The sequence below is a fragment of the Budorcas taxicolor genome, chromosome 23, assembly GCF_023091745.1.
Source record: "Budorcas taxicolor isolate Tak-1 chromosome 23, Takin1.1, whole genome shotgun sequence".
NCBI classification, from domain to species: Eukaryota; Metazoa; Chordata; class Mammalia; order Artiodactyla; family Bovidae; genus Budorcas; species Budorcas taxicolor.
Window position 1 is genome coordinate 30874547 of NC_068932.1, and position 15011 is coordinate 30889557.

General features: G+C 34.8%; 1 protein-coding gene across 2 annotated transcripts in view; it reads left to right on the forward strand.

The window, feature by feature from the left end:
* Positions 1-14696, forward strand: part of SHOC2 (SHOC2 leucine rich repeat scaffold protein) — an 82533-nt gene extending 67837 nt beyond the window's left edge. For both annotated transcript variants that reach the window (XM_052660992.1, XM_052660993.1), the window contains exons 4-9: positions 3437-3567; positions 6529-6717; positions 9801-9923; positions 12158-12295; positions 12835-12952; positions 14452-14696. In XM_052660992.1, coding sequence (XP_052516952.1) covers positions 3437-3567; positions 6529-6717; positions 9801-9923; positions 12158-12295; positions 12835-12952; positions 14452-14660 — 908 coding nt within the window. In that variant the 3' untranslated portion in view covers positions 14661-14696. The remainder of the gene's footprint in view (positions 1-3436; positions 3568-6528; positions 6718-9800; positions 9924-12157; positions 12296-12834; positions 12953-14451) is intronic.
* The last annotated feature ends 315 nt before the right edge of the window (positions 14697-15011 follow it).

The following is a 15011-nucleotide window of genomic DNA, read 5'->3' on the forward strand; positions in this document are numbered from 1 at the left end:
TAAACTATTCATTCAATAAAAGGATGGTATAAAGATATCACAGTTTTTAAAATTAAACTGACTTCAGAATTACAGAATTTTTCTTTATCAGAAGAACATTTTAAAATTAAGAAATTATGGGAAATTCTAGATAAGTTCAAAGAAAAAAATTAATCTATTTCTATCATGTAGAGATAACTTAAACTCTTTGCATGTGTACGTAATCATACAGATCATACAAAACACATGATTTTGTTATCTGACTTTTTTCATTTAATGTCATAACAGTCTTTCATATCTTAAAAGATTTTTTGTAGAATAATTTTAATAGGTACAGAATATAGCAGACTATAGTAGTACCATAGAATAAAATTATCTTTTGAGTATTTCATATCAGTCATTGTACTAAGTATCTTACACACATTGTATTTAATTATTAGAGCAACCCTGTCAGATATTTGACATTATCCTCACTTTATGGGTGAGGAGGTAGTCTTAGTTAAGTAACTTACCCAGGGACACGTAGATATAGAATATCCTTTGTTTTTGGTATTACCCTGTGATGTCTTCAATCTAAAAAATTATGCATCAATTCTTGAACATAAAGGTTGTCCCCATTTTTTGCTATTAGAAACTTGACTATAATTTCATCATAAAGCAGATTATTTTTTGCCAGCCAAACTTCCAAGTAATATTTGTATCATATTTAATGTCATAATGGAGAAAGAAATGGCTGCCTACTCCAGTATTCTTGCCTGGAGAATTCCATGGACAGAGGACCTGGTGGGCTACAAGCCATGGGGTCGCAGAGAGTTGGACACGACTGAGCAACTAACACTACAATGTCATAGTTCACTGATAGAAATAATAATGTTCTTGCACTTATTTTTGATCTCTGAATTCTCTGGAACTTTGGAAATTGATCCAGTTCTCTGCTTGTTTCCCCCCACCTCCAAAATTGATACATATCCCTGGAGTGTCATTAGAAAGACACTAGTGAAGCATCCTTATTTAATTTAGGAAGCCCTGTAAAGACAAAGTTAATTTTGTCTTTTCTAAGTGGTTGTTTTTACTGTTGCTTTTTAATTCAGTTTTCTGCCTGTTGGAATCTTAATTGATCATAACTAGTGAACTCTTGACCCAGTTTCCAAACACTGTTATAAGAACGTAATGAAAATGAGTATACCATACCTCTGGAATAGTTCTAATTGCAGGAATTGAAATGATTGCTAAGGTTTTTTTGCACTTGGCTAGACTTATGGTATATAGACTTATCAGAGTATTTTTGATATCAATAACTAACTATTAAAAATGTAAAGGGTAAAAATTAGCTCCATTTAGGCATTTCTTACAACTTTGATCACTATTTTCTTCAGCAAGAGCTGCTGCTGCTGCTAAGTCGCTTCAGTTGCTTCCGACTCTGTGCGACCCCATAGACGGCAGCCCACCAGGCTCCACCGTCCCTGGGATTCTCCAGGCAAGAACACTGGAGTGGGTTGCCATTCCTTCTCCAACGCATGAAAGTGAAAAGTGAAAATGAAGTCGCTCAGTCATGTCCGACTCTTAGCGACCCCATGGACTGCAGCCTACCAGGCTGAAAAGATGCAAATGAATATAACTAGATGAGGAATATGAGACAAGGTGACTGCTCTGCTAGGTTTAAGGCTTAACTTATTCTGTAGGCTAATACATGTTTTCTGTAAGTATTGGAGTAATGTTGTATCTAAGAAAGTTATTCATACAATGATTTTCTGAAAAATAGTCAAAGCAGAAATTTGAAAGAAATTGACAGACATCAAGACAGTTGCTGAAAGCTGAAAGGCACCAAAATATTTATCTCCAAAATGTTGTGTGATACAGGCATCCACTTCTATACAGACCTGCTTTGGAGATATTGTCGATTCCATCTCAGACCACTTCAACAAAGCAACTATCAGAGTCAAGTGTCACATAAATTTTTTTGTTTGCCAGTGTATATAAAAGTTATGTTATACAGTACTGTAGTCTATTAAGTGTGCAGTACCATTTTGTCTAAAGACTATGCATGCCTTAATTAAAAATACTTTATTGATAAAGTATCATTCAGGTTATAGAGTAGCTCTTTTGATTTCCTTCAGTTAATTCTGGCTTTTGATTTAAAGTGAAAGACGTGCAATTCTAACTTTGACTTGGTTAGAAGTCACTGTAGGGTCATTATTGGCTTAATTTCAATATTGTTGTATTTCAGGGGAAAGGGAGAGAGACAAGGAAGCAACTAACTGTTTGATGGAGCATAAAGAATATACATAGCATTTATCAGTTAGGTTCACCATCTTAAATAAGTGCAGTTCATGGCACCCCAAAACAATTACACTAGTAACACCCAAGATCACTGATCATAGATCTCCAAAACAACTATAATAATAACATAAAAGTTTGAAATATAGCGAGAATTACTAAAATGTGACACGGAGACATTAAGTGAACAAATGCATTTGTGAAAAATGGCACAAGTAGATTTGTTCAAAGTAGGATTGCCACAAACCTTTGATATGTAAACATACAATATCAGTGAAGCACAATAAAGAAAAGTATAATAAAATGAGGTATCCTTTTAATTTCTAACACTGGTAATACTGTTGAATTTAAAACTAGAGGCTAACATTTAACCTAGCCCAGCTAAAAAGGTTATAGCAACAATTGCATTGTTGAATCAGAAATTAACCAGCCATGACCAAAAAAAAAATACATTGAACTAAATTCTCATTCTTATCTTTTTTGGTATCAAATGAATTTATACTATTTTGAAAATTAAATTTGATTTAAACCTGTGATAGCAGATATCATCATATTCATCCATGTAGCTTATATGTAGCTTACCATGGGTCTTGGCTATAGAAGTATAAAATGTCTGCTTCTCTGCTCTGCTTATTTTAGGTATTCAGTAGTGACTAATATGCTCAGCTGAATATGCTTAGATAATAAGAGAGACTATAGCTTCCACTTTGGTTCATAAAAAATTATTTTGAGAAATTTTTAACCATCAAGTCAACTTTTTAGAGAAATTTTGGATTGTTTATACTTAAAACTCATGAAAAATATTGAACCTTTCTGATCTCACAAAATAATTGTACATCTTGTATTTTAAGTAATTATCCTTTATTGCTTTGATGTTATTCAACTGGGCCTTGTCTAAAGGTTAATATTTTATTTAAGTGTGCCAATACTTTAAATAATTGATTTTAAAAATTGACTTGTAGCCGTGTACTTCATTATTTCTCTAAGATGGTGGACACAAAAGTGGCTTCAGTTTCATCCTAATTGGTAGAGTGTAGTGTGTAGTTTCTTGGTACAAAAATTTAAGGATCTTGCTGAAATAGTACTTGAAAATAATTCATAAATATTGCTTGATAGCCTGGGAGAGTGACAGGCTTATCAGATTTTTTAAAAAATTCCTTTTTTTTTTTAATATTCATAGGAAATCTGTCCAGTTTAAGTCGTCTTGGTCTGAGATATAACAGACTGTCAGCAATACCCAGATCATTGGCAAAATGCAGTGCACTTGAAGAATTAAATTTAGAGAACAATAACATTTCTACTTTACCAGAGGTAAGAAGTGAATTACGGTAAACTCTTGAAACGAGTCTGTAAGATAATGAAGGGAAGATTAATCAGTCTTTACAGCTTGGTAAATAATTTGATGATTGAGTTTGCTTAAATAATGGGTATGCTGTGGATACATATCCCATCACTGAGATAAAAAAATTCCAAAAAAGAAAGAGTAGGTATGTTTTAGCATACCCAGCAACTAGTAAGTTTGCTTGTAGTTATTCAAGCATATTTTACTGTAGTATTCTAACATGAGTAGAATTGTGGACTTAATGCATTGACTGAACTTTGCAAAGTCTTTTTTTTGTAATAATTAAAAATACCTTGTATAGTTTCTAGTCTGGACCAGTTCATTAAAACTACTGTGACAGTATCTCACCTGTGGCAAAAGAGCACTATTGTTAGTAGTAAGTAGTAATTTGGGATTAGGAATAGAATCCACAGATTGTAAGCCCTGACAGCTAGACTGTTTGGGTTTTTAAATTTCTGTGATAATGGTAATTCTTCACTTGAAAATGGGTGAAGTTCTACTGTTTAATGTCATCGTCTTTTTTAACAGTGATTCATATCCCATAATAAGGCAAATAAGTAATACATTAATTAGATCTTGTTGGCATTCTTTTAGGGTGTGATTTATGAGTTTAAGTAAGACTGACCACTTTTACAATGTCATTATGTCTAAATGTAAAGACTAGGTATATACCAAGTTTCACCTAGTGAGAAATTTTAATATTTATTTATATATCCAGTCATATTGTCACTGAAGGGAAACATAATTATTGGGTATCTTAGGATAAAGACATGTGCTGAGTACTTTCATATAACTTTGTGACTGAAATAAGTCAGGATTTATTTTTGATAGGAGAATTGTAAAGAAGACAGCTCTCTTCAGTCTGTCTGTGGAAGAAGGGGTGTGTGTGTATATTTAAACATACCCATTTTCAGATGGAGAAGTATGGATGAAATCCTTGATAGGCCTTGTTCAAACATTGGAAAGCATTAAGTTTTATTTAAAAGTAGTCTGTGTGCTTTGGAAGTAGCATATTCTTAATGCAAATGTGTAATTATCTGCTTTTATAATAATAAGAAAAACAATAAAAACCATTAAACAGCACTTAGATATTCAAGCTGGCAAGAAAAATCAGGAAAATGGTTTTCAAAGGGGGCTCATTATATTGCTGAAATCGGAGCTGGCAAAATCACTATATACTTTTCCATTTGAAGACTGTCTGAAAATGGACTAATTTTAATGGATACCTAAAGACGAAAGGAGAAGGAACTTAATAAATTTAAGCACATATACTCAAGGCATAAGGCTGGAAGCTTTACATGTATTATTTCATTTATATCTTCACTGTAATCCTACTGATTATTGGAGTGGTCTCATCAAATAGAGAAATAAGACTTGAGAAGTCATGTTTTTGGCCAAATTTGTCACCCTGAAATATTTTTTTCTGGGGATATAGTGAGAGATATATTGATTAATTAATTCACTGAAGCTTACAAGGCTGGTAAGTAGAAGACCTAAGATGGGAACCCAGCTGTGTTTGCCTCTGCAGCAATGGTCAGCAACCTCAAAGCTTCACAGTATGACCTTAGAATGGAAAGGTTGGAGAACCGCCTTACAGCAATCCAAAATGTTCTCTGCTTCTCTGAGTATTTAAAATGGTTTTTCATCCTTTAAGATTTGACTCACTTTCAACTGTCTTCTGCTTTTCCAGTTATTCCAGTATTTCTCCTTTTCTTTGAATTTAAATAAAGAAGTGACTTATAAAGTTACTTATATATATATTTATTTATTTAAAAAATCTTTACTACAACCTATAAAACAAGACAACATCCTCTTACAAATGAATAGAACAAAGGTTCAGAGAGATAACTTGCTCAAAGTAACGAACAACTAAAAGATGGGGCCAGGATCTAAAACTTTTATAGCCTGAACCAATGTTTCTCAAACATTAATGAACATACAAATCACCTGGAAATCTTAAGATTCATATTATGATTCTGTGGAGGTGGGGCCTAAGAGTCCACATTTCTAACAGGCTCTCTGGGGATAAGGATGCTGCTCTTCCTTAAACCAGACTTTGAATAGCAAGAGCCTATTCTGTATAATTTATTATTGATTTTATAGAGTTGTGTATTATTTTCTTTTTCCTATCTGTGTGCTTTATTTCTCGAAATGGAATTTAGTCTTCCTGATGGTAGAGATCCTTTTATAATACTAAACACCTAGTACTGTGGTTACATGGTGGGGGATTGAAGTAAGAGGGAATATGGGGTTATGTGCTAAGTGAATACTTGTTTGATAGATGTATATTCCCTCAGAAATTTACAGTATGGAAAAGCAATGTATTATATAATATAAAAAAAGTATTGTTACCTTCTGAATTTAATATTCCTAAAAGGAACATTTAAATTACTAAATGATACCTTATTCTGTGTCAGGTATTATATTAATCTTAATAATAATTTAGAGATAGATACTTAACCAAGACTTGGATAGCACTGATTACACAGCAGGTGATGGAGTTAGGACTCAGACCCAGGACTGTCTGATACCAGTCCTCTGTAAGGTCCTGTATGAGAGGCCTCAAACTGGCCACTCATGAAACACCTCTTACACACAGATACATTATCTTTACCCTGTAGAGTATTTTAAATAAAGCCAAAGAATAAAAGGAGATTTAATATAAGTAAATGAATTTCCTGTTTCTTCCTAAATTCTGAAAATCTGACTATACTGGCTACACATCCCTGCAAGGTAACAATTAGCTAGAGGGGAGTAGTGAGTGACTTTCCTTCTGGATGAGGCATTACAGAACCGGCCCAACCAGCTCTGTCATTTGTTACCTGCAAGACTCTCCCAGGCATTTGTTTGGTACTGCTGCTCTATGTTCTACAGAGTAAGTGTTGTTATAGTTCTAATTCTTATGCTTATTTCATTTTTGTTTTTAACAGAGTCTTTTATCAAGTCTTGTGAAACTGAATAGTTTGACCTTAGCTAGAAATTGCTTTCAGTTATATCCAGTAGGTGGTCCATCTCAATTTTCCACTATCTATTCCCTCAACATGGAACACAATCGAATCAACAAAATCCCATTTGGAATTTTCTCCAGAGCAAAAGTATTAAGTAAGCTGAATATGAAGGTAAGCCTCTATTTGTATTAGGGGAAAATAACTACTTTAACTAGTACTTTTAGTGGGCAGTTGTTTCTTCCTGATGCTGTGCTCATTTTTTAATTGCATTGTTTGGGTTTTTCTTTTTTACTGTTGAGTTGCAGGAGTTCTTTATATATTTTGGATGTAAATGCTTTGTCAGTTATATGATTTGCAAATATTTTCTCCCAGTGGGTGATTTTTAGTTTCTTGTTGCTTATCTATATTCTCTACCATGAATGAATCACATTTGTAGTAAGGAAAATAAATTTTATTGCAAAAGGAATAAAGAAATGAAAAATGGCTTGTCCAGCGATTTAATTTGTAGTGAACAAACTTTTTTTTTATTGACTTCCTACTTTTGCATTCCAGTCCCCTATAATGAAGAGAACATCTTTTTTGGGGTGTTAGTTGTAAAAGGTCTTGTAGGTCTTCATAAAACCGTTCAACTTCAGCTTCTTCAGCAGTACTGGTTGGGGCATAGACTTGGAATGCAAAAGTAGGAAATCAAGAAACACCTGGAGTAACAGGCAAATTTGGCCTTGGAATACAGAATGAAGCAGGGCAAAGGCTAATAAGAGTTTTGCCAAGAGAACGCACTGGTCATAGCAAACACCCTCTTCCAACAACACAAGAGAAGACTCTACACATGGACATCACCAGATGGTCAACACCGATATCAGATTGATTATATTCTTTGCAGCCAAAGATGGAGAAGCTCTATACAGTCAGCAAAAACAAGACTGGGAGCTGACTGTGGCTCAGGTCATGAACTCCTTATTGCCAAATTCAGACTTAAATTGAAGAAAGGAGGGAAAACCACTAGACCATTCAGGTATGACCTCAATCAAATCCCTTATGACTATACAGTGGAAGTGAGAAATGGATTTAAGGGACTAGATCTGATAGAGTGCCTGAAGAACTACGGACGGAGGTTCGTGACATTGTACAGGAGACAGGGATCAAGACCATCCCCAAGAAAAAGAAATGTGAAAAAGCAAGATGGCTGTCTGGGGAGGCCTTACAAATAGCTGTAAAAAGAAGAGAAGTGAAAAGCAAAGGAGAAAAGGAAAGATATACCCATGTGAATGCAGAGTTCCAAAGAATAGCAAGAAGAGACAAGAAAGCCTTCTACAGTGATCAGTGCAAAGAAATAGAGGAAAATAATAGAATGGGAAAGACTAGAGATCTCTTCAAGAAAATTAGAGATACCAAAGGAATATTTCATGCAAAGATGGGCTCAATAAAGGGCAGAAATGGTAGGGACCTAACAGAAGCAGAAGATATTAAGAAGAGGTGGCAAGAATCATTTTGTACAGAAGAACTGTACAAAAAAGATCTTCACGACAAAAATAATCACAAAGGTGTGATCACTCACACTCAGCTAGAGCCAGACATCCTGGAATGTGAAGTCAAGTGGGCCTTAGAAAGCATCACTACAAACAAAACTAGTGAAGATGATGGAATTCCAGTTGAGCTATTTCAAATCCTGAAAGATGATGCTGTGAAAGTGCTGCACTCAATATGTCGGCAAATTTGGAAAACTCAGCAGTGGCCACAGGACTGGAAAAGGTCAGTTTTCATTCCAGTCCCAAAGAAAGGCAATGCCAAAGAATGCTCAAACTACCACATAGTTACACTCATCTCACACGTTAGTAAGGTAATGTTCAAAATTCTCCAGGCCAGGCTTCAGCAATACATGAACCATGAACTTCCTGATGTTCAAGCTGGTTTTAGAAAAGGCAGAGGAACCAGAGATCAAATTGCCAACATCTCCTGGATCATGGAAAAAGCAAGAGAGTTCCAGAAAAACATCTATTTCTGCTTTATTGACTATGCCAAAGCCTTTGACTGTGTGGATCACAACAAACTGTGGAAAATTCTGAAAGAGATCGAAATACCAGACCACCTGACCTGCCTCTTGGGAAACCTGTATGCAGGTCAGGAAGCACCAGTTAGAACTGGACATGGAACAACAGACTGGTTCCAAATAGGAAAAAGAGTTTGTCAAGGCTGTATATTGCCACCCTGCTTATTTAACTTATATACAAAGTACATCATGAGAAACGCTGGGCTGGAGGAAGCACAAGCTGGAATCAAGATTGCTGGGAGAAATATCAATAACCTCAGATATGCAGATGACACCACCCTTATGGCAGAAAGTAAAGAGCTAAAGAACCTCTTGATGAAAGTGAAAGAGGAGAGTGAAAAAGTTGGCTTAAAGCTCAACATTCAGAAAACTAAGATCATGGCATCCGGTCACAACACTTCATGGCAAATAGATGGGGAAACAGTAGAAACAGTGGCTGACTTTATTTTTTTGGGCTCCCAAATCACTGCAGATGGTGATTGTAGCCATGAAATTAAATGACGCTTACTCCTTGGAAGGAAAGTTACGACCAACCTAGACAACATATTAAACAGCAGAGACATTACTTTGTCAACAAAGGTCCATCTGGTCAAGGCTGTGGTTTTTCCATTGGTCATGTATGGATGTGAGAGTTGGGTTATGAAGAAACCTGAGTGCTGAAGAATTGATGCTTTTGGTCTGTGGTGTTGGAGAAGACTCTTGACAGTCCCTTGGACATCAAGGAGATCCAACCAGTCCATCCTAAAGGAGATTAGTCCTAGGTGTTCATTGGAAGGACTGATGTTGAAGCTGAAACTCTCGTACTTTGGCCAACTGATGTGAAGAACTGACTCCATGGAAAAGACCCTGATGCTGGGAACGATGGAAGGCAGGAGGAGAAGGAGACGACAGAGCATGAGATGGTTGGATGGCATCACCTACTTGATGGGCATCATTTTGAGCTCCAGGGTTGGTGATGGATAGGGAAGCCTGACGTGCTGTAGCCCATGGCGTCATGAAAATTGGACACGACTTAGTGACTAAACTTAACTGTGTGGAAAATTTTGGAGGGTGAGTTTTTTTTTCCTTTTTTTTTCTTTCTACATTAAGATATTTAAAAAAAGGAATGTCTTTCTCTGTTTAAGAATTCTCTTTCTATAGGGAGTTACATATGGAGCTTTGTTTTTGTGGTTTTACCTTGAATGCTTCATTTTATCTCTGTCAGGACAATCAGTTGACATCACTTCCCTTGGATTTTGGAACTTGGACCAGTATGGTAGAATTGAATTTAGCTACCAATCAGCTCACAAAGATCCCTGAGGATGTGTCTGGTCTTGTTTCTCTTGAGGTGAGTATAAAAGAGCATTTAGAACTCATTAGACTTTTCCACAGTTACCTCACTCATGAAGTTTCCAATTAAACAGTTTCATAATTGAAGATCATAATTAGAAATGTTAGTGCTCTCAGGATTTCCCTAGCAGTGCAGTGGTTCAAACTCCTCGCTCCCAATGCAGAGGGTGTGGATTTGATCCCTGGTTGGAGAACTAAGGTCCTGTATGCCACGTGAAATGGTCATAAATAAATAGTCCAGATTCAGTCAATTAAAAAAAGAAATGTAGTGCTCTCTTAAACATGCAGCTGTATTAGGATGATGAGGTGTTGACTTTATCTGGGCTCAATGCTTTTGAATTACTCTTGCCCACTAAAAGTCAGTCGGTTTGAATACTATAAAGTATCTTTGAAAGAAAGGGTCTCTAAAGTGCAGCATCTTTTGTATTTTTTTTCTTAACTCTGTTTCTAAGAATGCTATACCATTGTCCTCTAAAATAATTCTGGGTTCCTCATATTGGCATTCAGTACCCTTCATATAATTCTGACCTACTTCTTCATCCTAATTACCCACCTCCTCTTTTATTTACTAACTGAATTGATTGGTTTCTTTGTTGGCAACGTGTGCATATTTCTAGCTCTGTACCTTTATTGTTCCCAATATCTAGAATGCTCTTTTCTCATCCCCTTAAAATTTTTCTTTTAAAATTATTTCTCACAATTAAAGATCCCTGCAGTCTATGGAGTTGCAAATACTCAGATACAATTTAGCAACTGAACAACAACAAAGATCTATCTTCCTGTTACTTCCTCAGGCAAAGATTTCTCCTGCCTCTGAGTCCCTAGCATTTTCACTCTTTTGATGAAAAAACTTACTAATAGTAAAATTTCTAAAATTGTCCTCATATTTTTTAAAAAATTCTAATTTTTCTATTCTTTTATTATTGTATTTAATAAGGTGAAAAAGTATGGTGTAATGGCTAATAGCAGGAACTTTGAAGCCAAATAGATCTGGGTACAATTCCACTTTTAACTATTTATGGATTTAATGTACCCAAGCTTCAGTTTCCTCAGCTGGGGAAAGTAATGGGGATAGTAATATATTCCTCGTAGAATTGTGCTAGTGCTGATGAAGTCGCTCAGTTGTGTCTGACTCTTTGTGACCCTATGGACTGTAGCCTGACACATTCCTCCATCCATGGGATTTTCCAGGCAAGAATATTGGAGTGGGTTGCCATTTCCTTCTCCACATAGAATTGTAATTAGGACTAAATGCAATAATGCACATTTTTCATTTAATATGTGGTGTTAGTGGTAAAGAATCCACCTGCCAGTGCAAGAGACATAGGGAAAATGGGTTCAATCCCTGGATTGGGAAGATCCCCTGGAGGAGGGCATGGCAACCCGTTCCAGTATTCTTGCCTGGAGACTCCATGGACAAAGGAGCTTGGGGGGGTTGCAGTCCAGTGGGTCACAAAAAGTCTGATACAACTGAAGCAACTTAGCATGCAGGCATGCATGCAAATAGTAGTAAACTCAGTGATAGCTACTATTGTCATTTTCTTGGTCTTATTGAATATATTTACTTCATTGTGTGTAGTATAACTTTGGAAGAAATAAGTGGGCATAAAAATTTAGCTAGAACCTTACTTAGATGTTTCCATTAGTACTCTTCTCACTATCCCCATACTCAGTATTGTTTCCCTACCTAACCTCCCTCCACTATAACTTCTCTGAGAATGAAGACTTGTATCTTCTTCAACCTTTTTTCCCCTCCTTATTCAAGATACTGTAGGATGCCCTGCAATGTAATAAATTTACTACAAATAATAACTAGTGGATTGATATAGGCAGTTTAGAAGTCAGTTGTTATCTACCTTTAATGATGGTTTGCTTGTAAGGAGTTTTGAATAAATAATTGGTTTCCTATTAGATAGATATTTGTAACTATTCAGTATCAAAATACCATTATCTGTATGAATCTTAGTGTGAGTAGTTAATAATTTTCATATTTTTTGTAATTTAGTTTAAATTCTTTCCTTTTGCTTTCATTAGTTTTGACTTAAACTATTTTGTTTCCAGTAACTATAGTAATTTTTTTTAGAATAGTAAGTTTAATGTCTTGTTATATAGTTAGATATTACCCTTAATATTCACTGTTTAGAAAATTAACATTGCTTAATTTTAAGGCACACGATGATAATATATTTCTGTTTTGTGAGTTGTCAAACATTATCAATAATTTCTCTTTAGGTTTTAATATTATCAAACAATCTTCTAAAGAAGCTTCCTCATGGCCTTGGAAACCTCAGGAAGTTAAGAGAATTGGATCTAGAGGAGAACAAATTAGAATCCTTGCCAAACGAAATTGCTTATCTTAAGGATTTGCAGGTAAAACATTGTGATGATTTTATAGGTATATAATTAAAGTTTTGGGGATGCATTCCAAATTGTACATTTTTTAATTCTTGGACCAAATAGATTTTCCTATTAGAACTGAATTTTATGTTCATGTAACCTGGCTGCTTTTGTCTTCCTAACAAATGATAGTGTTTGAAAGAAAAACTTATTTAGTGATTTTTATATAATATGTAGCTCAGACGGTAAAGAATCTGCCTGCTGTGCAGGAGACTCAGGTTCAATATCTGGGTTGGGAAGATCCTCTGGAGAAAGGAATACAACCCACTCCAGTATTCTTGCCTGGAGAATCCCATGGATAGAGAATCCTCGAGGGCTACGGTCTATGGGATTGCAGAGAGTCAGACACGACTGAGTGACTAGTATTACACTACTACTGTATAATATTAGTCAGTCTCATTTCCCTGTAAATTTATCTTGCTGGTTTAGTATATGTAGTTTTAAAAAATTTACATTAGTTATAGGTATAGGAAACATACATGTAACTGTCTTTTATTTTGTTAACCTTTTAGAAATTAGTCTTGACAAACAACCAACTGACCACTCTTCCCAGAGGCATTGGTCACCTTACCAATCTTACACATCTAGGCCTTGGAGAGAACCTACTTACTCATCTTCCTGAGGAAATTGGTATGAACCCTTTGGATATTTGACTCTGTACTAATAACATGCTTTTATTAGTTATTAGAACATGTGTTCAAGCAGTGTTTCAGATAAATAAAACAAATCTATTTTTGTCAACTTAAATTACATACATCAAGCTAAAGATTTTTTTTTTATAGAGCACTAGTAGTAGTAGTAGTTGGTTAGTTTTTATTAGGTTTTCTCATGGGGAATTGAGTTTAACATAATATTTGAGAATGTTTTAGCATACTTGTATTTCAGTAGATTTAATGTTAATTTGGAGGAGTTCTTTTTCTTCCAAATTTAAAAATTACACAAGCTTGAATTAAATTAGTTTCTTATGCCAAAAGAACTTTCCCTTGTGAGGTTTTAGGATTGATATTAATATTTGATTAATGTTAATATTTGAGAGTTACTTTAGAATTTTCCAAGTGTTTTCATATCCATTATTTCATACTGTCAATATGAACACCTTGAATTTTATGCAGTGCAAGTTGCTTCATGTTACAGAGAGTTTTAATCAGTTACAGTCACATAGTACTAAAATTAGTAATCCCATTTGTTATTCTCTCATCTATACCATGCTGTTTCAGAGGCACTATAGATTAGTGATTAAGAATGGTTTTGGAGTACAATAGCCAATTCAAAATCTGGCTCTACTTGCTTCTGGTTTTGTTGGATTGAATAAGGTACAGAACCTCCCTAAGGTTCAAGTTCCTATCTATAAAATATGGATTCTAGTAACTTTCTGTAAGGTTGCTCTGAATAATACATAAAATCTTAATGTAAACAAATCCAATATCTAGTGACTTTTTAAATTAGTTCTATTATATACCACTATCAAATATTACAATTTTGAAATTTAAAAACTGGAAACTCATAAAGTATATACTTATTTTTAGTGTGTTTATCCAGCTGGCCATATACAATTGCTTGAGATTATTTGCCTAGAAAGTATGAGTATCCTAAGATGGTCTAAGGAAAAATTTTAAAAGATTACATAAATTGACTTTTGCCTTACTGGCAGATATATAGTAACTCTCTTAGCAAAAGATTTATACAAAGTAACAAAACCTTTCACTTGAGAAATTTATTACTAAGAGAGATTATCACATTTTCTTCAACATGAGAGTAATTATAGGCACTTACTATGTAAGTTGATTATATAATTTTTGGAATTTAAAATACATGAATGCCAAGCTATCCTGAACAGAGTCTCTGGAGATATAGTATATATTTTTTCAAAGAAACTGAGCTTGAAAACCAAACATAAAGGAAGAGATTTTTATTGGTATAGCATGTGACCTGGATATCACTTTTTAAAAATCTCTTGTTTATTTGAATAAGCAGGAAAGTTTGAGATCCATGGTTGTAGAGAGTTTTAAAACTAAAAGAGATTAAAAGGCACTGTGTGTTCAGTATGCATGATAACCCAGGATAAGGATCGTGCTCAGCTGAGCTTTTTAAATAATAACTAATTTTTAAAAAATTATTTTTTATAACAGGTACACTGGAGAATCTAGAAGAACTGTATTTGAATGACAACCCCAACCTGCATAGCCTTCCCTTTGAGCTGGCTCTTTGCAGCAAGCTTTCAATCATGAGTATTGAGAACTGTCCACTCAGCCATCTTCCACCTCAGATTGTTGCTGGGGGTCCTTCTTTTATCATTCAGTTCCTAAAGATGCAGGGTCCATATCGTGCCATGGTCTGATACAAATCTGCTGGTCCCACACACTGTTCAAAAATAGACTGCCATTAATGTTTCATATCTATATCTGTATCTATTTATGTAGATATTGATATATTTGGCAGATTTATAAAGACTATGTTTATGTGTTTCTGCTAATAGAGGAATCATAGCCATTTAGATTTTTTTAAATTCTGTACAAAAAGCTTATATAAGTTTTCTTTGCTGAACTTGATGGATGTTTTTCTGTTGTATAATATGATATGCCAGTTTGCTTAAAACATTTGCCAACAAATTATGAAATTATTAAATTTAAGGGCCAGAGGTAGTATAGTTAGACATACTTTTTCTTAGCAAAAATTCTGGGCAAGCAAT